Raw genomic sequence first — 25,472 nt, forward strand, 5'->3', positions numbered from 1 at the left:
AGCTTGCGTTATATTATTAGCGACATAGTGCGCTTCCGGACGCAAGCCGCCACTAAAAACAGACGAAGAAGAAGCGCTAACGTCACCCAAAAAAGGGGAAGGAGACGCAAACAGCTGTGTATTGATTTGATGGAGTGTTCTGGCGAGGGCTGCAAAATGAAAAGGAGCAATAGAGCGAAGAAAGTAGCAAGAGAAAACGACAGAAATTGACAGTAAAGGCTTATGTTATGCCTAAGCTGTAAATTTTGAAACTTTTAGTTCTGAAAGTTAAGTTGCACAACTTAGTGTTTTTGTATAATTATTTATTTTAAAGTGTATGTTATGCCCTAGAATGCCCCTTTGCCACGGATTGCCCCCCCATGCGCTAAAATGCCCCCCTGCCACAGATTACAGGGGTTTGTCATGTAATACAAAAATATTTACACTAAATAAATATTGTTTATGATGAAAAATTACACGAAATGATTTTTTATTATTAAATAAGCAATATAAAAATATATGTTTATTCCCTATACAATATGTTTTTTTAATATTGCTTATTTTATAATTTAATTCGTTTGGTGCAATTTGAAATTTGTAAATCATAAAACTATAAATTTATATATAAACGATAAATTCTAATATAATATTTGATAGAGATTATGTAGGGGGGGGGGGGGAGGCATTTTAGCGCATAACAGTGTCCCTTAGTTTTCTTGATACTTAAAGTCATTTGAAATACCTTTTTTTTTTGTTTTTGCATCTAAGAAAAGGCTTTAAAATAGAATGTATGGCACTGTAATGCACTTAATTCATCTCTGTCAACTTTAAGCTATTCCTTGTATTGTGAATAATGACAATTAGTATTTTTGATTAAATGCTGTATGCTTTAAAAAAATAAAAGTGGAGTTTTCTAAAAAGAAAACCAATTAATCATTGTTTTTCTTATATATTTTACATTGCTGTTTAATTAAGCAAAAGAACATTTTATCCGGTTACTCGATTAATCGATTACATTTTTGGTAGAATACTCGATTACTAAAATATTCAATAGCTACAGCCCTAAATCAATGTAAAGCACAGGTTTGGTGTTTTGGTTCCGCATTTTACTCTCGCGACTTTCCCTAGACATCCTGCTGCAAGAAAATAATAGTTTTTTGTACAATTCACGTGAGCAACATGTGCAATTCGTTTCGCATTTACGAATGTTTGTAGATCTGCGGTCTGTTCGTATATGCACAAAAAATTGCAACTGGACTGTTCGTAAGTCGGGGACTTGCTGTATTCGAATTCATATCCATTAAAGGTGCTGTTATGGAACACTTTTTAAGTGATCAGCATGTATAATTTTCCAGCGCTGTGGTATAAAGTGCTTAAGTTTAAAAAATAAAAAAACACAGTTCTACCAAACTTCCAAACTTTACTCACTAGAAAATGGATTTAAAATTGGATTTAAAGGGTTTTCCCTGGCCACTAAACACATACAGGTATTAGCAGCAATGCACTGGATGGTATGTCTTCACACAGTATGATGCTGCCAAGACAGGGTGAGAGGATGACACGAACACACCCATAACACTGACATGATCTGTGAATGAATACTTTTTTTGGCATCAAATAGAAATGCGTAGGACATAACAAACCGAATCACGATGCTACACTTCGGTTTACGGATCATAAACAGAAAGTGTGCGCTTACGACTAAGGTAATGCTAATGCTACATTCCTCCCTTTATTTTAAGGCAATGTGTGAGAAAAACAAATACTGGCTGCCTGACAGCTAGCTAGCTTATTGACAATTGCAAAAACGCACTCATTTTTTAAAAATCTGCAATACAAAGAAATCTGCATTTGATCAAACAACTGTTTGATTGTACAGTACTTTTGGGTTACATTTTGTGAATAGTGTGTCCATTAACATGTTTTAAATACATGTACAGACTTTGTACTCGACAGCCACTTTGTTAGGGAAACACAAAGCATCCATTGAGAGGTGACGGCCTTAAGATTGTGTGCTTTACTGCTCGACATGGTTGTAAAGAATAAAAAAACATCTAGTGAGCAGCAGATCCAGTCAAATAAAGATTATGTAAAAATGTTTAATTTGACTGGATCTACTGCCCACTGGATGTTTTTTGTTTTTCGCACCATCTTGTATAAACTCCAGCGCCCATTCTAAATGAAAATCATTTTCACTTGCCAACAGCGGCAACCACCATGCCATGGTCAAAGTCACACGAAAAAGTGGCTGGTGAGTCGTACACAATGCAAGGTGTCAGAGTCGACAAATTATCTTTGGTGCTTATATGGAAGGGGGGGGAGGTGTTGGGGAGAACAAAAAACGAAAAATGACAAAAAGTTACACCACCATACAAAACATATACATAGGGTTGAGTCTGAATATAATATACTATAATGACTTTAGGCAGTATATATTCATGTTTGGAAGTTCTTTTAGACACAATGCATATAGTTTCACACGACAGTGTTAACGGTCTATATTTTACAAAAAAATAAAATCATTTTGGATTTTCTCCTAGAAAAAAAATAAACGTTTGACTAACATGGATTTCTGAGGTATAGAACTACCGAATCGGTAAGGAGCGTCCTAATGATATGAAGTTACTGCAAGGCAAGAACTGATTGGTTATCGCCTGGGTTGACGCACAAACCCGTACAGCAATAAGGGAAGAGGTACGAACTTTTAGATTCTAGCTATAGACATTCGCATCCACACACACACACACACACAAACACTAAAACACAAGAAACCCAGCTTTGTTTGAAAGACAATTTACGGTGCGCAAAGAAGAACTGAAAGTCAGCACGCTATTTGTGTATGTTGTGTTCATTTGTTTCAAAATAATTAATAAAAACAAATTATTTGCAAACAAGATGTTTTTGTGTGTGGCAAAAGTGCTATCGGTTATATGATTTAGTTTTCAGTATTTCAGATTAAATCTGGAAATAAGCGAACTAGCAATTTTAAATAACCAAATATACAAATATAATATGTATATAATAAAATATACATAAAGTTCCCGGATACCTAAATTTTAATTTTTTTTCCCTCTGGGCGATCTAAATAGAAATCTTTGTGTGTGAAAAAACAGAACAATGAGACATTTTAAATAAAAGCCACAAATCTGTTTTTTTCCCATTTATGTTTTTTAAACCATAAACGAACAAACACAACATACACAAATTCTAACACCTTTACGCATAATCATATATATAATTATAGATATTATATATCATTTCTTAAATTTAAATTTTTGCACATTTGTCATATCTAAATTATTGAGATCATTAAATAAATTTTAACATTATACGGAGATAACCTGAGCAGTTTTTAAATTATTATTTTATTTATTAAGGGGAAAAATGCTGTCTAAACTTACCTGGCCCACTGTAAAAAAAAAAAAAAAAAAAAGTAATTTTAAATCATGATTGAGCTGTGATTTTTGGAAAGATGAGTTAAATTTTACTGCCTGCCCTGTTGAATCAAGAAATAACTTAAATTGAACCTGTCTGAAAACACTGAAAGGTGTCAAAAAGAAATGAGTTGCAAAATTATTTCTAAGGCTTTAGTAAAGTACTTTTTCACATAGGGCCAGGTAGTTTTGGACAGCTTTTTCCTCCTTAATAAATAAAATCATTATTTAAAAACTGAAAAAAAAAAAAAGAAACAGGAAGGTACAAATACTTTTTCATGGCACTGGGTGGGTGCGCGTGTGTGTATAAATTCCATGCATGTTTATAGAGTCAGGACTCACTCTTTCAACATCCTATGTATCACATACATACACATTAAAAAATATAATTATTTTTAAATAAGGGCCATTTAGTGTGTAGAAACACATTACAGTGAAACCTCGGACTGCGAGTATCGCGGTTTGCGAGTGTACCGCAAGACGAGCAAAGACTTTTAACAAATTTGGACTTGGAAAACGAATAAGTCTTGGTTTACGAGCACCGAGTATCATGTATCACGCATGAGCTTCTTGTTTTGACGCCAAGCGTCACGTGATCACAACTGAGCCAACAGTTTTGCTCTCTCTTGCGCTGCGGAACTGTGGATAACCTTTTCTCCTGCTGGGTCTTAGTGCAGGTCTCTTACTGGTATAATCACATCCGTGCACGTGTATACGAGAAGGAGGAGAGGAGGAGGGGCTTTTTACTTTAGCTACACATACACACATATACACAGCGCCGACGCGCACAAACGGAGACATTTATCGGCCTGGATTAATTTTTACTTTTTTTAAAAAGGTAAAGTGCAGGTTAATTTGTTTTATTTTTACTTTATATTTTGTGTTAATTATTTTTATGTATTTATTTTTTTGGGGCTGTGGAACGAATAACTCGAGTTTCCATTATTTCTTGTGGGAAAAATCTATTTGATTTATGAGTGTTTTGAAATACAAGCCCATTTCCTGAACGAATTATGCTCGTAATCCAAGGTTCCACTGTACTTGATATAATATACAACTCGAAACAAAAAAATTGTAATGAGAACAAATCACAATTGTAAATATTATAAACTAACTAACTGTTGGCACTTTAAAGACTGAGAACTACATTTCTTTTGTGGAATAGAGGTAACACTGCGGTTATGTATGTATAAAATATGTTAAAAGCATACTTTCTCAAAAAGGAGGAGCAAAATAGAAGTCTATAAGCTATTTCTACCTTTTAGGCTGAATAATAAAAAAAAAAATCTGTCCTAAAACACCACCACCACCTTTCCCTTGCTTTAAAAAAATGACTGGAAAAATTCATACTGTATAAACAAAAACTTAAACTAAAAGCTAATACTTTTTGGGCGGAGTATAAAACTTTGTCACTTTGTTCCTTTATGGTTGGATATGCACATGCTTTTGTACACACATCTATACAGTTAAAAGAGAAAGACTTAAAATTTCCTTTTCATCCAAGATTAAATTGTATTCCTTAAATAAATTAGAAAAGAAGTAAAGAGAAATCAATTTGAATACCGGTGTTGCCCACCACTGTTATTGCTGTGGAATACTGCGAGCTCTGTATCCCCGCTCTGGTGGCCATCTGGTGGTATTCGGTTCAATCCTATTGCTGTAGAGCTCTATTACAGAGCTAATTTTTAACCCTCAGATTTCTCTCCAGATTAATGTCTTCTCCGGTATCACTGCGCCTGTGTGCTCGAGTTGTCCGTCTGGTGAGAGGATGAAGTTTTGGACGGCTTTAGACTGTGAGGCTTCAACTGCTGTTGTGGTTTTTGCTGTGGTGGTTGTTGTGCTGTGGCAAACGCACCCGGTTGCTGAATGGGGAAAGCCTGTAGAATGAGCTGTGTGGACTGGTTGCTTTGCAAGATGTGGGCTCCCTGTAGAAGGAAAAAACAAAACAGACCCTCAAAGTGTGACACTTGACAGAAAACCAGTTCCCTGAGAACGTAATTACATCATGGTGAAGCATGGTGGTGGGAGCATCGTATTCAAAGTTACTCTTAGTTGCTTCTGTGACTAATATCTTCTTTACCTGCTTGTTGACTTTTGGTTGATGGCAATTCAATTTTATTTATATAGCGCTTTTAACAATGGTCACTGTCTCAAAGCAGCTTCACAAAAATGAAAGAAATTATTTTTTTTCAATATATATATATATATTGTGTATGTGTAAGAAAAATGTGTCTAGATAATAATGAGATGAATGCATGATGAATGAGATGCCTCTGATGAGCAAGCCAAGGGTGACGGCGACAGTGGCAAGGAAAAATTCCCTGAGATGGCAACTGATACTTGTCCCAGACATTATTTTTTACTTCCTCTGTCTTTCCCCAGATTTTCTTCCTAAATTAGTTGTGTCCAATTCCTCCCCGTCACTAGAGGTCTCCCACATTAAGGCTACTACTACCATTCAGTCGGAAGGGCCGAAGACTATCACGTGTTTCCTCTGAACCAGGTGACGCCAGCCGACTGCATCATTTCTAACTGCTCGCTCAAGCACTGTTGGGGCGACGTAACACACCCGGAAATTATCGCTATCCACTCCTTCCGCTTGCGTGAGCTCACAGCTCACTAACCCTGATTGGCTGTAGAGTCATGAATAATGTGGGAGCACGAAGTACCTCTCACCCCTTCCCTCTGAGAGAGCTCGGCCAACCAACTCTCTCTAGACCTCCGGCTGCAAGAGGTTCCAGCATCACCCGGGAATTGAACCAGCGATCTCCAGGTGACAGGATTGATTATTATTAAGTGGCAATTCAGACGTTAAAGTGACTAGAACAGCTGTGTCCAAATGAAAACCAATTGTTTGTGAGGCTTCAATTTGCTTGGTAGCATAAAAGTTAGACTTCGATCAACGATGGATGCGTCAGGGTATGACGGGAAGCGATGCACCCATCATGCACTGTGATATATTGTTATATATCATTATATCGTTAAATATAGCTATCTGGTGTTGCTTCAGCTGGTCAGGTTTAGGCTCAGCAACATTATGTGGCTACAGAATGACCTGAATGTACTGATTGACCAGGCTATCCTTTTTATGGATCTTTTGTCCTCTGATGGCATGGGCATATTCCAGGATAGCCTCTGGACAAATTTCTGTCCTGTGATTGTCTGGACTACTGTTATGTGTTGGACAGTGGTTATGGACAAGCGGCATTTCATGACATGGCATGATGTAACAGGTCTCTACATTTTTTTATAAATATCATGGCATTAGAAGTAGAATGGATTTTATTACTAATTTAATTTCTTTCCAAAAGAATTAATTAGTCTTTGTGTATGCACAGCTCTTAAGATCTACCCACAAATTTTTAATAATGTGTAAATCAGGGGACTGTGATGGCCATTTCAAAACCTTCAGCTTGTGTCTATTGAGGTATTTTATAGTGGATTTCGAGATACAGTATATTTAGAATCATTATCCTGTTGTAAAAGCTATCAGTTTTTCAGCTTCAGTTTTTTTTTACAGATGGTGTGATGTTTGCTTCCAGGACTTTCTGGTATTAAGTGGAATCCATTCTTCCCTCCACCCGTGCAATGTTTCCTGTGCCACTGGCTGCAACACAACCCCAAAGCATGATAGATTCACCCCCATGCTTAATAATTGGCAAGGTGTTCTTTTCATGAAATGCTGCTCCTTTTTTTCTCCAAACATACTTTTGCTGATTGTGGCCAAAGAGTCTATTTTAACTTCATCAGCACTTGTTTCCAAAACGCATTAGGTTCTGGGCGAGCGAGAGGTACTGAGCGGCATGTTCTGTTGCATACTTCTGATGTTGTATTTTATGATGGAGACGCAGGTAAGATTTTTTCCTGCTGACTCCTCCGTGAAGGTCTTGTGGAACGGTGCACCACCACTTCTGAGTCTGCTAAATCTTTCTGCAGGTTTTTTGCAGTCAAATAGAGGTTTTGATTTGTCTTTCTGACCAGAATACAAGCAGTTCACTCCGAGAGTTTTCTTGGTCTTCCAGATCTGATCTTGACCTCCACAGTTCCCCTGAACTGCCATCTCTTAATTACATTTCTCACTGTGGAAACTGCAAGCTGACAGCGCTTTGCTATCTTCTTGTAGCCTTCTCCTGCACTGTGGGCATCAAAAACTTATTTTCTTTTCTTACACAGAGTCTTACACAGCTGCTTAGAAGAACCCAGGGTTGTTGAGTGTCCGCAAGTGTGTGCAAAAGTCAAAGTATTTGTAAAGTTTTGAAATTGGCATTTATTAATGACAGCTATTGCCATGCAGCAGATCCAAAAGGGCTGATTAAGGTCTGAAACCTTATAAAGAGAATCTGAGACTCTGGAACTCTTAGGGTGCCCAAACTTTCGCACATGATAATGTTTTTATTTTTGTTCAATTGATGGCATATATATATATATATATATATATATATATATATATATATATATATATATATATATTTGCTGAAAATATCGTGCATTGTTTCCATTTCCAAGAGAGAACGTGTTAACATCTTCTCAATTAAAAAAAATCACCAAAATCTGTCATTTATCAGGGGGTGCCCAAACTTTTGCGATTTAATTTTGTGCTACCTGTAGAAATGGTTGCTGTTGCTGAGGCTGTGGCAAACCCTGCTGCTGCTGCGAATCAGGCGGCACGGCTATCACCTGTGTCTGGCTCTGCTGCTGTGCGAACGGGTTGTAAGCAGTCACAACTTGGCCCATAAACATTGTTGTGGGAACCATCACGGTACTGCATGCCATGGGAGCGGTGACTAACTTGGTGACCAATTGCTGCCCTGGAAACCTGGACAGAGAGAGAATTTGTGAAAATACTGAGCTGTAGTTGTTTTGTATTGAGATGCTCTATTGCATGTAGACATATTGCATACAGGATTTGTGTATTGTGTATGCACATGTACCGGTTGATTGTAGTTACTTGGCTGATGTTATGTGACGGGGTGCTGGGGATCTGAACGACATTCCCGGTGCCTGGCTGACTGACCATCATTGTGTTATACACCGAACCCTGCTGAGAGACAAGAGTTTAAAAGTTTAAAAAGAAAAGCAACCGCATAAGCAAAGACAACCTCTGAAATGCTTCTTCACCCCGACACCATTAGCATAATGACGTGCTATAAGGAAGAACGAGGGCAGACAGATGTAATGACGTCATCCTTAATGGATCGGTCAGAACTGAACACAAGAGGGTGAGTGAGGTCAGTTAAAATGTTTCAGAGCCATTTGGTACAATATTATTGAACTGAACTGAAACAATTACTCTCTTCTTGTGCACTCTTCTTACTCTGCTGCTGCTAGTACATTCTATTCTTACAAGGGTGAGTCCAAAATTATCTGTAATTTCGCTGTATTTATTTTAATTATCATCAAGCTGTCTTAACTTCAACAGAAGTAAATCTTCGTCTTCGCTGCTTTCAGGGGAACAAACAAGTAAATGCCAGATGGAGCGAGATCAGGACTATAGGGAGTTTTAATATAACCGGAGTGCGGAAAATTTTTGACTCACCCTGGTATATTTTGCTATTTCATGAACGATGACTACTTACTAACAGCTTTTAATAAAATGACAGTATCGGCGTGTTGAACCTGTGTGAGGACGGAGCCCTGTGAACTCTGCTGTTGGAGAGGCGGAGCCTGCTGCTGTTGGAGAGGCGGGGCCTGCTGCTGTTGGAGAGGCGGGGCCTGCTGCTGTTGGGGAGGTGGGGCCTGCTGCTGTTGGGGAGGTGGGGCCTGCTGCTGTTGGATGCCTGGATGTGTCCCGCCATGGGCGGAGCTTGTGACACTCGGTGCTCCAACTTCAGCTTGTGGGCCTGAAGCTCTAGTCACCTGAGGGAGCTGCACACTGACCCCAGCCGTTGCCTGCTGCAGGTACATCTGCAATAAACAACAACAACAATAAGATACCACACTTAATTAGATAAACTAGTTCCGACATTGTTAGACAGAAATGTATAGATGACAGCGCGGCCAATTTCAAAGCTCCCACTCAATAGTTACTGGATCCAACTCACAACCTGGAGACGACAGTGTCGAGCTTTACTGCTTCACTACAAGTGAGAGACACTCACTCACTCATCGTCTATACTGATTTATTCTGTATTTAGGATTCGCGAGGGGCCTAGAGCCTATCCTAGGAGACAAGGCAGGGTAAACCCTGGACAGGGTGGCACCCAATAGCAGGACACACACATATACAAGTAATTTGGGATCGCCAATTAGCCTAATCCGCATTAAACTGGAGCACCCGAAGGAAAGCCACCAGAACATACAAACTCCAAGCACACAGACCCGAGGCAAGAATCGAACCCTCGACCCTGGACGTGCAAGGCGACGGTGCTAAATAAGCAATAAGCCAATAAGGGGCGTCAGTGAGCTCACGCAAGCGGAAGGAGTGGTTTGAATAGCGCTGTCCTCCGAGTGTGTTATGCCGCCCCCAACAGTGCGTGAGTGAGCAGTTAGAAAATATGCGGTCGGTAATGTCACATGGTTTGAAGGAAACACGTGATAGTCTGCGGCCCTCCCGACTGAGTAATAGTAGTAGCTTAATGTGGGAGCCCCCTAGTGGTGGGGAGGAATTGGAATCGACTAAATTAGGGAGAAAATCGGGGAAGAAAAATACAAACCAAAAAAATATTTACTTATCAACGAAAAAAAAAGAAGACTTAAGTTACTCAAAGAGATCACTCACCAGGTTTAAGAGTGTATGGCAGAACATTAATACTGATGTGGTTAGAATCCCAAAGGTATTTTCTTTAATCAGTTGTGAATATAATGTCACTTATATAGTGCTCCACTTCCTCCATGGTTTATGTCAGTGTTAAACCACAAGTTATTGTAGATTTACCAAACCACTGCAGAACATCTGTGAAAGCCATCATGCTTAAGTGTATAAATCAGCAAGTATTGACTTGCAGAGGATGCAAAATGAAATTAACCAATAATGAGTCTTCAGGGGAAATTTCGTTTTTTCTTTCCAAATTACATAAGCAGTCACCTGCCAGTTCCCACTGCCTCCACCACACAACACCACATAAACTTCTTCAGTAACACGTACTGTACATCCAGTTAACTTACACCGTGTAGAAAGACAAAGATCCATGTCACATACTAAAACATAGCGTGGCGTAGTATAAATACGATCTCTTTAGGACATGGTCGTTTAAGTAAAGACATACCTGAAGGCCCTGGCCCTGGACCTTCTGCAGCTGCTCGTGAATTTGTCTAAGCTCTTCCTGCTGCTTTTTAATATTGGCCTCGATCATCTGCGTCCTCTGTTCCAGCTGCTCCTTCAGATGCTGCATGGCATTCAGCTGGATAGAGTATTGCTACACACACACACACACACACACACACAATGTATACCCTATGATAAAGCTGATGGAAGTCAATCAATGTTACTATTAAAACCACATTAATATGTCAATATTAACTATCAATTATACATAGTGAGTCAAAAAGTATCTGGTTATAGAATTTCAACTTTTATAAAAGAGAAATGCATAATTTTTCAACATGATCTCTTTTTGCTTTTCAGTACACTTTGCTTATCAGTCAACAAGCTTTCGTATTCCCTTGTCGGACTGCTTTCAAGAGACCAAACAGGTGAAAGTCTGATGGAGATCAGGACTACTCTATAGGGAGAATGCTTCAACACCTAAGTTAAAGCATCTTAGTTTTTGTCGACAGTGTGGGCAAAGGACTTGACTTGGCTGCGGCTGCTCGATAGTTCAAAACTACCTGGACTCCATATTTACATCAATTAACATCAATTAGTTCGAAAGCAGATCAATTTCTGCTTTCTGTTTCACCCAAATGAGTCTGGTTCCTCTTAAGGTTTCTTCCTACTACCATCTCAGGGAGTTTTCCTTGCCACTGTCGCCCTCGGCTTGCTCTCCAGGGACGATCTGCTCATCTTGATTCATGCACACTTACATTCCATACAGACTTAAATCATTCTTTTGATTGTGTAAAGCTGCTTTGCGACAATGAAAATTGGTAAAAGCGCTATACAAATAAAACTGAATTGAATTGGGCAGAAATGTGTGGACATGCATCGTCATATGAGATAATGACGCCCTTGTATATCAGTCTTCTGCGTTTAATCTGAAGTTTGGGCTTCTGCGCTTCAAAAAGCGTCTCACTGTAACGAGCACTGTTAATAGTCGAACCTTTTTCCGGATAGTGTTCCAATACTTCTGGCCCTTGAGAATCCCATTAAGCACTGATGAGTTTTCCAGCTGATGGTTGACATTTTTCTCGGTCTGCGATTGAAGGTGCTTTTGTTCCACACTTTTGTGATGAATTGTGTCTCGTCACCAATAATGATTCTTTTTATAATGTGCTGCTCTCCTTTTCACAAGTGTGCTCACAATTTAGTTACAAATGAACTGATGTAACACACACACACACCTGCACAGCAGTGACTGGGGTGACAGTAGCCTTGAACGGAAAGCACTGATAAGACAGTGTGGATTTCTTTTGACTCACCCTCGTATACAGTGACATCAACATGGGCATCCAAAGCTTATTTATGCCTGTGGGGACCACAATCTGGTCCGATTGCATAGAAAAGCCAATACAGCACAACTCCACATAAAATTAGTGCAGGCCACCAGCCCGGCCTCGAAATTCGCCAATCTTTTCAAGCATCCATGGGATGCACCAAACAAACAAATCCAATCTATGGGAGGACCCACCCCACAACCTACAGCACAATCCTACCCAAAGAATCCACTACAAACCACCAATCCTACGAAGTCGATACCCTATGGGGTCAGAGCTCCCCCGGTGGTGCATGGGGGACCTACACCAAACTGTGCATAATGTTTTGGGTTGTATTGATGGCTGATCAATATATTTTCTTGACAGTAAAATACGTTTTAGTGTTGCACTAGACTGTACTACCCGAGTCCCTTGACTACAGTACATACATACAGAGCGGATACATTTGGTTTATCAAATACAAATAAAAATCTTCTTATCAGTTTAAAGAGAATGCAACCATAATTCAAATGACATGATGCATCACTGACTATGATGCTGTGGTCCATTAAACAGTGGTATGTAAAAAGATGTGCATTTAAAATGATTATGATTATGTTATATACAAACAGTTGCTACCTCTGTATTATTTTGAGGTTGTTGCTGTGGTTGCTGTTGCGGCTGCTGGTTAACTTGAGAAGGAGAACTTGCAGGAACATTCTGGGGGAAGAAAAAAAAATAATCAAACACATTTTTTTTACAGCTCTTCCAAAAATCAATCCTAGCTCATATTTCTAGTCTATTCTCCTCTGACAATGTCACAAAGCTAGCTGGGAAAAAAAAAAAAGATTTGAAAAAGGCTCATATACTGAGCACTTGTTTTCTAGGAGGAATTCCAGAAATATCTTTGTGTTAGAAATTCAATAATACAAGCACGCCTCGTTGTGTACCTTCACCTAACATTTTAATCAACCATCAAAACCATACCGTCACTGCGACTTCGTAATCAAGCATCTGCATAGTGCAAATAAACACATTTCTCTATCCTGCCAAGTCTTTGAAATGAGCCAGGCAATTTCATATTGATTCAGGGAAAATTACAGCATTGGTGAAAAAAATGATCATTTTTGCATATCATGCATTTGTGATTAGACGTTTGTATGAAAAAGTGTCTCAGTGCAAATTTGCATAAGAGGCCTGAGACCCACCTGGGTGCCGAGCGAGGAGCGGCGCTGTATCGTCATGTCAACAGTGCTGGGCTGAGGCGGAGTGCTCACGTCCATCTGCAGCTTCGAGGGAGTGGCTGAGATAGAAATGGGACACGACTCAGTAATCAGAGTGAATTTGAGTGATTGAGAAATCATCAGAACACAATTAGTGACATCCAAAAGGCCTGGAATTATCAGATCACTGGCTCTTCATTAGCCACGACAGGTTTAAATTTGATCTTTGTCTCGAACTCCATTTACACACTCTGATTGTGCCGTCTTCACTCCTGTCCTGTGGAGACTACTGATGATGTGGCTGACAGCTTTAGGTTTGTTTTTGGCAGCTTTAGGTTTGTCATTGTGTCCTTGGCTTGACTTGTGCGATGACTGGTTGTTTCCTTTCCTGAATGTCCTCAAAATTGCTTGCTTTTATCCCATAGACAGCTTTCTGGTATTTGTGTTGCTTTATTCTTTTAACATCAAATGATGTTGGTACAAGCAAAAATTGGGGTTCAAACCAACAGACATTCTAGACATTCAGACCTATCAGTTGTTCGAAGAGTCAATAAAACAGTACACACCTGAGCGAGAAATAACACCTGCCAGTCGTGTGTTCCAATATTTTTGATCACATCTTAAATATTATTTTATTTTATTAATTTTTTTTTTTTTGGGGCGGGGGGGGGGAGGGTTGTGGGTTTTAACAAATCAGAAAACTAAAATTATGATTTGTTTATACCCTCAATGCAACCTTCCCAAAAAACAAACAAACAAATAATAATAATAATAATAATAATAATAATAATAATAGTAATTCCAATATTTTTAAACAAAAAGTGACATGTTTTGCACTGTTTGAAAAATATATATTGTTCAATATCAAGACATTAAAGAAGAAATTCTGATTGTTTTATATTTATCTTTTGATCTCAAACCGAAAGTCTTTAATATATAGCAAAAACACTGGAGCACAAAGCCTTGCTGTTCCAATACTTTCGGATTGGACTGGACGTCATTAGGTAATGCAATTAATTTTTTACTTACTTTGTTTTAACAAAATGGTCTCAAAATCATTTGTGGCTAAAAACACTATTTTTGGTAATTTTTTAAAGCTGTTATTCGAAAACAGTAAATAAAGATATTAAAAGAGAAAATTTATATCTAAACCAACGTATGCAGCACTTACAAGTGCACGTGCTGTCGGACATGGCTGTGCGTGAGGACTTGTGAGAGCTGTGCGAGGACGTGGAGGGCGTGCGGCTGCGATCGAAGCGCTCTAGCACCTCCTTAAGGCTGGAGGTGTTTAACTGGGATTCAGAACCAGAGTCCTGAGACTAAAGAGAGTAAAAAAGAAAGAATATGTAATGAATTAAACCAAAAGCTGTCTGCAATCCATCATTAAGCACATTGACTTTGCTCTCATCTCACCTTGTCTACTGTTTTCTCAGAAGGCGTCTCCTCAATGCCCATCTCTCTCCTCTGCTCGGCCCGTACTTCAGCATAACTAAACGCAATCAATTAAGGGATATTAAAAGGAGGAAAACACTAATAACGTGATAGATTCAGGAAAAGAGAGAGGTGAAAGGATGAAGGCATTCTTAGCTGTTAAAGTAAACCGCTCGCATCACTGAGAAGCGTATGTACAATATGTCAAGCATCTTGCTCAATGATCAGTGAATCTCTAGTAGTCCTGGGATTGGGATTGGACCCTCAACCACTAAGATATTCCTGGCCTTACACTTCATTTCATCTGACTTAAATGAGGATGGGGACATACAAGATCGAGCTTTTGTTTCATCACTGCAGACTGATACAGAAACTCAAACTCTCCCAGTTCCTCAGAGAGCTTCTCCTATCACTTGTCCCACAGAATGGTCTTTAAAGCCATAAGGGTCTTGTTCATGGCCTATCCAACCCAGTTATATGCTCGGTTACACTTAAGCAGCGCTTCCAATGATCTACACCTCACAGTTCAGAATCAGAAGAACCATCTGCATTATCTGCAGGTTTCCCTGACCACTGATGGGAAGTACATTTGTCTCTCAACAAAGCGTGTGCTAGAAACTCCCAATCAGGCTTCATTGTTAACCTGATACATCTCACCGCCAACTGATAAGCAGGTGACACACATCAGGTTCTTTCTTTAGTGTCCAAAACATGACCTGATGTTTTGGACACAAAAGGAAGAGAATGATCTGTCAATTGATAATCTGTTGGCGGTGAGATTTATGATAAAGGTGAGGTCTGATGATTAACTCATGATACCCACCATTAACCTTTGGCTTAAGGTATTCTGGTACCGAGTAGGCTTATGATAAAAAAGGTGTTTGATAATCTGTGGACAGAAGTCTGATAAAAAGTTCTTGAATTCAGATTCAAGAGGCTAACAACAACAGCAACAGTCAAGAGATTTCCGTCTTCCGTATTCCTTCAGCCTGGTGAGCACCCGAAAACCAGACTCAAGCCTATCTCCTGTGAGAAGAAGAAACATCATACTGTCTGTTAATACATCTAGTCCAAACTACGAAAGCCAGTTTCCACTGCAAGAGCCATTTGTCCACTGCCAACTGGCATCGCCACTGCCCTTTCATCCATCATCTTGGAAGTGTTGAGCCCACAAGCTCACCAGATGGTCTGTTCTTCAGATGCTTGACTATTTACACATCCCCTAAGGGGACAGTAAGTCTTGGTAGCCACAATAAAGTCAGAGGACACTTAGTCACCTTTTATGGGGGTTACGGTATGTCCACAAGTCCCCTCACCATAACACACTCACATGCCATTTCTTTGTATATTGTATGGTTAACGTGTAAACCTTACCTGACAACAGTGTGTGTGCACACAATAAACTCAGGCCGTGAGTTCCACTGGTGGTAGGTGATGTAGTAATGAGTCTGGAGCCAGATCCATTGTTGGCCTTTGGTCAGGAATCGATAGTAACATGACTTGCCCTTTCCAAACTGCATCACTGCACAAGGTAGTAATAATATACAAGGGTGAGTCGAAATGATCCGCACTCTGGAATAGAATGTATTCAAATCACTATTTCGAAAAGACAAAATACTAAATAATCTCATTGCTTTTCGATACACTTCACCCATCTGTCAGCATGCTTTCCATATTCTCTCATTAAAAAAGGTTTTAGGCTGAGCTGCGAGCCACGAATGCACCGCTGTCTTCACTTTTTCATCAGAAGTGACTCTTCGTCCACGTAGGGCTGCTTTCAGGGGACCAAACAGGTAAAAGTCCGATGGAGCGAGATCCGGACTATAGGAAAGAAGCTTTAACACTGATAAGCGTCTCACAGTAACGAGCACTGTTGATTGTTGAACCTTTTTCCTGATAATGTTCCAATACTGGTTCTTGAGAATCCCAGTAAACTGTAAGCATTAATGAATTTTCCAGCTGATGGTTGACTTTTGATCTTTTTCTCTGTCTGCGATGTTTCCATTCCATACTCTACCATTTACTCTCAGGCTCGTAGTGATGAATCAATGTCTCGTCACCAGTAACGATTCTCTTCAAGAAACTTTCACAATCCTTAGAGTACTGGCTCAAATTTTGTTTACCAGATGCTTCTGTTTACGCTCTTAGCATCTGGTACACCCTCAGCCCAGAAAAAAAACGAATCACTGCATGCTGCTTTGCTTTCGTGCAAATCGAAAGAAGCCATGGGGTGTCCATGTTTTGTCGCACTGAAGTTACAAATAAACTGACGCAGTAGCCTTGAACGGAAAGCGGTTCGACAGAAGTTTATACGACCAGAGTGCGGATCATTTTGGACTCACACTTGTGTATATATCATACTTTATTATAAATAAATGCAGATGATAGATAGTTTACTCACAATGCTCGTGACATTTAGCCAGTGACTCCAGGTCGTCTACATGATAGTAGTCGTAGCCTGACGTCCCTAGAACCTCAAATGGGAGATAGCCAATGATAGGAGGCGCTCTGGAAAATTATACACAAATATAAAAATGATTCTCCAATCCTAAACAAGGGAGCAAAGCGAACACAAAGAAAGTTAGATCCTTACCTGTGATCTAAGAGAAGAAATTTCCACTCTAGACTGTGTCTAGAGGTAAACTCTTCATTGGGCTCCTCCACTGTACACATCTCCTGCAGACAATTAATCAATAGACTAAAGCACATGTGTACCTGTGAGAGACATCATCTCCTGCAGCGAGTCAATCAGCAGTCGATACACGCTAAACACGAACGTGGTAAAGCCCATCGTAGACATGATCAGCGACCAGTCAATGAGCTAAGCCCAGATATGTTCGGGACGGGTGTTACGGACTATAATTAATCCTCTTTTCAGGTACACACGTTTGCAACATTTACTCGTCAATAGTTAACGAAACCCACACAAAAAAACCTCAAAAAGCCAATTAAACCAGGGATCAATTCTTCTCAATCAACAGAGAGATGTATATACCGTTTTAAAACGTTAAGTGGAAAAATCCACACCAATAACAAACATGACAATTTTTTTAAAAATAATAAAATCTTGCCTTAATGAACTGAGGCTTGGCTAGCCGCACTGTTGCTACAAAACACACGTGATCGTCAAAGGCTGGGCGCAATGACCGCTGGAGAACTCCTTCCAGACCGTTCCGGGTTATACGTGGCACTGTGACGGAAAGAAACAAGAGTTACAAATATGAGTTATAATTAAAAAAAAAAGGGTCATGTTTTTTTTTAGCTTAAACTACATAAGACCTTTTTTATTGTTAATGAAGAATTGGAACAAAATTAAAGGTGTCAAGGAACACATTTCAACATGCAAACCATGGACCCTGGTAATTATATTTTAAACTCCTTGTTGCACTTACAAGGGGCGTTCAAGTCAAACCAGGATTTGTGATGAACTTTCTGGTGAATAAGCGTGTAATGCAGTAACCGTACGGCGGCCTCCGAGTGGCGCAGTGGTAAAGTGCTCGTCCTATCAACCTGAGATCACAAGTTCGATTCCCGGGTGATCCTGTAACCTCTCGCAGCCGGAGGTCTAGAGAGAGCCGATTGGACAAAATCATCCGTCTGTGAGCTCACGCTTGCCTTAATGTGGGAGAGGAACTGGATACGACTAAATTAGGGAGAAAATCAGGGAAAAATCATCCAAAAAAAAAAAAAAAGATGATCTTGGCCGAGGCAGCTCAGAGCCCACTGCAGTCGTTCCTGTAAACAATCAGGGAGTGGAACATCTGATCCTTGAAAATAGACGGATGTCATGCATCTGTCATGCACCTGACCTTGCTCCATTACCATACCATTTCCACATCTTTGGGGTTCCTGAGAGGCCAGAGTTTCAGACATGAAGCAGACAGACTGATCATGGCTCCAGCATATTGAGAAAACATTCTACCTTGATGGTATCCAAGCACTAGTGAAACACTGGGACAAGTGCAATAGAGAAATAAAGAGAGTTTTTACTCTCCCATAACTGTGTTCTGTTATTCTACACAATCAAAAGTCCTGGTTTGACTTGAGCGCCCCTTGTTTAAACCTAAATGAAGCAGAATTCATATTACTGAAAGAGTCAGCATTTGGAAACCTGTATGCGTCTGTTCAGTTTTAAACACTTTGTCATGTTGGCTTTGGCGTCCACTGGCACCTTGTTCAGCAGTAATACTGTATTTGGAGTTCATCTCATAATTTCTCTCCAGGCTTTGGTCTTTTCAAGTGCTGTGACTTCGAAGGAAACGGGGCCAAATAACATTTTTTAATCTTGTAACCGTCAGTTAAAGTACTACAATATCCATTATAGAAATTATGATTATTTCCAGTAGATGCTTAGTAATCACTTTGCACTTTTTACTCTCTCTGAAAGTTTTGTGACCATCATGAAATGTTGAAAATCACCAAAACAAAATGATTGATTGAAGACCGACGTCTTCAATTCTTGAAGTGTAAGCAGTACTCACTATTACTGAGTGACTTGAAATTGCCAATAAATCTGACGTATTCATACACAGGCGGCTCTTTGGGGTCCATCGAGCCTCGGAGCATGTGGCAGCAAAACTCCAGCTGGCCCTTAGCTGAGAAACACACAACAGGGCATGTTGTTACGAGGGTCAGGTATCAGCTCTAGACACCTCTGTATAAAAAATCAGATTTAAACAGTTATTACGTCACTCACTCCTGAGGTATTCCGGGCTGAGGTTCTCGCCTTCGGGGTGTGAAGAGAGCGCTTTGCATACGTCACTGTGCTCTCCGACTGGAAGAAAGTTCAGCAGGTTTTGATCCACCAGATCCGACTACGAGAGACAACAGTAGACACGTCTAGCCTGGGGAGGAGGGAACACTTATATCATGTGACGCATAAACGCTCGAACACTTACCGGGAGGTGGCCGAGTAAGGATGTGACACTTTCAGAGACATAGAGGACAGTTCCATCAGTCAGGATAGCGAGGAAGAAGCCATCCAACGCCTAAGAACCATAAAGCATGGTGTTAAAAAAAAAAATTTTTTTTGATACAGTACATTCATACATCATAATAAAAAAAACAAAAACAAATCTCACCTCCAGCATCAGCTGTGTGAACTCCTCGTTGCTGAGGAACGAGGGCTTCCAGTCCTGTCTGATCTCACTCGACTCGGACTGTGCTGCAATTTCTGGAGAAAAGAAAAGATTTTTTTCCCTGCTTTTATCGGCAGCAAATTCCAACATTATACTAATTAAAAAACGGAGCCATTAATACTGTAGTTATGATTAATGTTGTGAAATGTCTACGAAAACAAGTGCCGATTTCAATGGCTCTGACACTGGAGACTCCTTCCAGACTGTTAAAGGTTTGAAGAATGCAAACGTTTTATAGAACATCCATGAATGACGATCCCAGCCAAGGTGGCTCTGAGCTGACTGCAGTCGTCCTAATGAATTTCAGCAAGTGGAATCCCTGGTTTGATTACCAAAGGCCTTCTGGTTTTGCAGGACAATGCATAATGCATCTCCTATTGCCTACCTCACCGGTTGAGACATAACAGTAGCTCAGCTATGTGTTATTCCACATTTCTGGGCCATTGAAAGAATTCCTAAAATTTCAAACATGAAGCAGGCTCATGGCGCTCACACACTAGGGGCAATTTGAGAACAACAATTAACCTAATCTGCATGTCTTTGGACTGTGGGAGGAAACCGGAGTACCCGGAGAAAACCCACCAAGCACGAGGAGAACATGCAAACTCCATGCACACAGAGACGGGAATCGAACCCAGACACTGGAGGTGCAAGGCGACAGTGCTAACCACTACACCACCGTGCCGTGCCGCCTTATCTTATAACTGTGAATCAAAATTCCCAGTTAGACTTGAATGCCTTTCCAGCTATATTGCTTCATGCCTTATGCGGAACCACAGTCCTGCAGATATTCAGGATTTTTACACAACAGATCTGAACATAAAATTAAAATGAAGTAAGAAAAGTGACAGACACATATACGGCCAAAAGTTCTGCTGTTCTGAAATGTATGCTTGGTGATGACATCACAAAGCCTACTGTAGTAAGTATGCATTGTTCTTTACTTTTCCTTATCTGGTAATTAATAATCAAAAAATTATTAATCCATAATAATTAGATGCACATTTCTTTCATGGTTAAATATTAATAAATAAAATGTATATAGATTGAAAAAAAATTTTGTTATGTATTTTCCAACAATAAATGAATAAATAAGTAAGTAAACAAATAAATAAATAATTAACCACACTAGAAGGATGTCAGAAATACAGTTCAGAAATATTTTACAGGCCTAATTTAAAAAACTGCTAAAAATAAAAAGAAATTTAATACCGCACATCACCTGAATCCTAGTATACAAGGCAATAAGAGTTAGGAACTACAGAGAAATATGATGCAAAACATCAGCAGTTTTTAATTGGTTTAATTCCTAAAGGCAAATAATCAGTTAATGGTTAATCATGAACACGGCGAGTACTACAGTAGGAAGTGGAAGGACCTGATACACTCTGAATCGTCCCAGTCAGTTCCTAGGAATTAGACACACTATGGGAATATTTAAATTTTAGAGAAAACTGCATCGTTTTCTAACCTTCAGAAAGCTCCAGAAGCCTGTTCGTAATGAAACATAAATCAGGCGTGCAGCAGTCGAACGACTCAGTCAGCTTGTTTTTTTTGGACTGAATTCTACCTCATGCTGCAAGTGCCTAAAAGCATCAAGCAAATAAATGCAAATGTACTTCAAATGGAAAAAGCACGGTATGTCCTCCAGCTACAGCACTCAGAACACAATGGCTGCGAGAAGATCCAACTCTCAATGAGTACTCTAAAACATTTTACTCATTATCTGTTCAAACCGTGTGTGTGTGTGTGTGTGTGTGAGTTCGACAGAGATGGGATGACTAACCACATTGGAGAGAGAAATTTTAAATGATTCATCATTGACATACGTCATCATCTGAAATCAGCGTCTCAAAGATGACATCATTTATTTACTTAAAAAAAAAATCGATTTAATTATAAACATACAGTGATTTAGACCAGTGTGTGTGTGTGAATGTGTGTGTTACCTTTGTGCTTGCGCAGATAGTCGATGCTCTTCTGTAAGATAGTGGACTTGTCCATCCTGCGTGTGTTGGCAGGCAGTAAGGTGCCCAGTTCCTTGATGAGGACATTGAACTGGTCTCTCCTCCTCTTCTCCGATTTGTTCCGGGAAACGCTGAATCACAATCAATCAATACATTTAACGATTTACAATTTGGGAATCTGATGTCAAGGAGCTCCGAAAAGAAGCAACAGTCGTACCGTTTGGCTTTATCCCGCTCATCCTCTTCCATCAAATCGTCAAAAACGCTGCCATCATCCCTGTGACACAAACACCTCCATGAAATACTGTGTATATGTGCGTGGAATAAAAAGTTTTCTTCTCTACTTATAAATATACAGTATATATATACAGTATATGTAATGCAATACTGTACACTATGATCAAGTCCAACTATAAAAAATGCATAATTTATGTCTTTCTGGAAAAAATAAATAAATAATATAAAAATGATAAGTAAATAAATAAATAAATAAATAAATACTTCAGCAATATTTATGACTACATAATTATGGTGCAGTGTGTCCTGCATTTAAGTTTCAGCTTTAGTCAAGAGCTTTTATATATATATATATATATATATATATATATATATATATATATTAATTAAATTAATTCTTTAAAATGGTCATAAAAACCGCCATACTGCAAAAAATGCCAGCAAAAAAAAATGTCATGCCCGACAACAAAATTGTCATCACGCTGCAAAAGCCATCACCCATGATGACAAAAAAAGGTATATTTGACAACAAAAAGGAATCTGTGACACTAATGTGGTCATCTCATGGCAAAACTGTCATCTCCGACATCCAAACAGCACCTGACATAAAAATGGCAGTAGTCACAATAAAAACATCATCAATGACCCCAAAAATACCCTTAACGATGACATAAAAAGGCCGCCAACGACACCAAAAAGTCATCAACAAAACCAAAAAACACCATCAATGACACAAAAAAAACACCATCAAAGACCCCCCCCCAAAAAACACTAAATAGCATCATGTCATCAACAAAACCCAAAAACACCGTCAATGACACCAATAAGTCATCGCTTATAAATAAATGTCATTCCTGACACCCAAACACCACCTTTTACACAAAGCAATGTTCCGAGTCAGACCAGCAAGCACACAGATCTGTACAGGACTGCGTAGGACATTCTCACCTGTCTGTGGAGCTCATTGTGATGCTTCATGAGTCAGTCTGTGGACGACACACTTTAAGCATCGGGAAGACATCTAAAAGAGAAATAAAGGTCCTGCAAAATAAAATAAATAAATAAACAAAATAATAAAAATAATAATAATAATAAAAACACACATGCATATCAAATTTATATTATATATAATAACAGCTAAATTAGCTTTCACTATTAGCCATGATGGTTTTCTTCCTTACCTTGTCACCCTTTTAACAAGGTCTTTGTGTGCACTTTTAACCCCAGCTGTATTTTTAAGTGACAGGTCAGTTGCGGTTCTTCTTGGAGCCTTCTGGGAAAACACAAAGCGTGTAATAAAAGGTCATTGAGAATAGTGGTGTACAATAATAAGAAAATGTTCCTAATGGTGGCACAAAAAATATAACTGACTTATGACTGACAGCTTATTGCCATTTCACATAAGCCGTGGAACCGAAAAAAGTGACATGAAAACTCTGTTTAATATCTGTTTTTAACTTTTATACTGTATGTAACTTCCATACTATTTATGTTCATCCTTGCAACATTAAAAACAACAAAAAGATTTTACTTGTTTCAGGACGGAATTTTCTTTTCAATCCAAAAGGAAAGTTGTGAACGCTTGGTAGCTATCAGTTATAATATGACAGTCCTATTATATAGATAAGGCAGTTAAGGCCCATAAGGCAGGTCATCCTCAATACATTAATAGATAAATTAAAACATTCAACTCTGACACCAAAGCTATCATCAGACACCAAAACTGCCAACATTAACTCCAAAACAATAATCAGATACCAAAGCAATAAAGACACTAAAATAGTCATCATTGACACTAAAGACATAATCAATCACCAATACAGGTGTAACAAATTCTAACATTATCTCTTATACCAAAGACATCATCAAAGATAATCATCACTGACATCAAAGCCAATGGTATTGGTTTACATTAATTAAACCAATACCATCATCAGACATCAACATTAGACACAAAACTGTCATTAGTGCCAAAAACCCATATAACTGTCATCACTGACACAGAAAGCTATAAGGAGACCACTGTGACCACGGACATCAACACTGTCACCACCGACACCAACACTGTGACCACCAACACCAACACTGTCACCGCCGACACCGACACTGTGGCCACCAACACTGTCACCACCGACACCAACACTGTCACCACCGACACCAACACTGTCACCACCGACACCAACACTGTCACCACGGACACTGTGGCCACCACCACCAACACTGTCACCACCAACACTGTCACCACCGACACCAACACTGTCACCACCGACACTGTCACCACCGACACTGTCACCACCGACACCGACACTGTGGCCACCAACACTGTCACCACCGACATCAACACTGTCACCATCAACACCAACACTGTCACCACCGACACTGTCACCACTGACACCACTGTGGCCACCAACACTGCCACCACCGACACCAACGCCGACACCACTAGTCATGAGTAGATTTGCCATCCTTAATCCTCACTAACTGACTAGGTGTCATCACTTACACTATATCCGTCATCGATGATACCAAAACCGCCTTTGCTGACATCAAAGCCATCACTAGACACCAAAACTGTCATTACTGACAACAAAGCCATAATCAAACACCAACAGTGTCATCTTTCATCTTTAACCACAAAGCCAACATCAGACACCAAAACTGTCGATGTTAACACCAAAGACATAATCAGACACCGAGCCTGTCTTCACTGACACCAAAGTCATCATCAGACACCAGAACTGTTGTTATTGACACCACTACATGACGTCATGAGCAGGCTTGCTCCTCTGCATTGCATTACTTTTCTCCAGAAAGTTATAAATCATTACTTACTGGTTAGCTAAAGCTGCGAATAATAATAATAATATAAAATACGCGATCAGAAAATTACACCCGATTACGAAAAAGCGCGCGCTCGCGCGCGCCCCCACTCCCTCGCCCACTTACTCACACGCACGCACACACACTTACTCAGGCTTATAATGAGCGCTCAGTCCCCGAATGTAGGTCAGCAGGCCTCACCGTCACACGCGACCGGAAGCGCCTTCTCAAAACAAAGTGCTCGAGAACTGCACGGATTTACCTTTAAGACTCATTAAAGCTGCTTTAATACTGTGACCTGACTCTCTGAGGACACTACGCGTTAATGTTGAAATGCTAATTCAGAGAGGACAATAATAAATCCGCCAGGCCTGAGCTACTTTATGATGCTGTGTGTTTTTTCCTGTGCGTTTCTGTCATGCGCACGGAAAAGTTCCGGGGCACAATTTTTTTATTACTGCTCTAATTTGACACAGCACGCGTTTAGAACAGGAGTGAGAGCCAACTAGGTTGTAATGTCTGACTGTAAATTAGTATTTTAAATACTTGAAGAAATATTGCTAGTTATTAAACGCATCACTTTTAGGATATGTACGTTATTCCGTTAACTAGTATTTTAATACTAAGCGATATACGTGATGCGCATGCGCACTATGATCACGCCTGTCCTATAACTCAGCACATTTACTTATATATAATAATAATAATTGCAATAAACATATATAATGTTAA

The 25,472-nt window shown here is 39.5% G+C and overlaps 1 protein-coding gene across 2 annotated transcripts; it reads right to left on the reverse strand.

The window, feature by feature from the left end:
- Nucleotides 1-657: 657 nt before the first annotated feature.
- On the reverse strand, nt 658-25,364 carry clockb (clock circadian regulator b). 2 transcript variants are annotated; one of them, XM_053479753.1, is made up of 22 exons: nt 24,891-25,364; nt 23,102-23,193; nt 22,869-22,961; nt 21,901-21,960; nt 21,666-21,814; nt 19,660-19,751; nt 19,477-19,566; nt 19,275-19,392; nt 19,060-19,173; nt 17,650-17,768; nt 17,172-17,254; nt 16,980-17,086; nt 15,953-16,100; nt 14,561-14,636; nt 14,319-14,466; nt 13,133-13,227; nt 12,564-12,644; nt 10,619-10,768; nt 9,030-9,317; nt 8,345-8,451; nt 8,016-8,229; nt 658-5,338 (listed from the first exon to the last, which is right to left on the reverse strand). In XM_053479753.1, the coding sequence occupies exons 3-22, from the start codon at nt 22,883-22,885 to the stop codon at nt 5,141-5,143; spliced, it is 2,454 nt and encodes an 817-aa protein (XP_053335728.1). In that variant the 5' UTR covers nt 22,886-22,961; nt 23,102-23,193; nt 24,891-25,364; the 3' UTR covers nt 658-5,140. The 2 variants fall into 2 exon arrangements, with proteins under 2 accessions (XP_053335728.1, XP_053335727.1); XM_053479752.1 differs by having other exon boundaries at nt 8,345-8,454.
- Between the last annotated feature and the right edge of the window lie 108 nt (nt 25,365-25,472).

The sequence above is a fragment of the Clarias gariepinus genome, chromosome 20 (genome assembly GCF_024256425.1).
Source record: "Clarias gariepinus isolate MV-2021 ecotype Netherlands chromosome 20, CGAR_prim_01v2, whole genome shotgun sequence".
NCBI classification, from domain to species: domain Eukaryota; kingdom Metazoa; phylum Chordata; class Actinopteri; order Siluriformes; family Clariidae; genus Clarias; species Clarias gariepinus.

What these genes read in the sequence shown, in the direction of transcription:
- clockb (XM_053479752.1), bottom strand. An exon ending in TTTCTTCTCTTAGATCACAG is followed by an intron (nt 17,087 to 17,171) that starts GTAAGGATCTAA and finishes ATAATTTTCCAG; the next exon opens with AGCGCCTCCTATCATTGGCT. An exon ending in TGCACACACACTGTTGTCAG is followed by an intron (nt 14,637 to 15,952) that starts GTAAGGTTTACA and finishes GATTGCGTTTAG; the next exon opens with TTATGCTGAAGTACGGGCCG.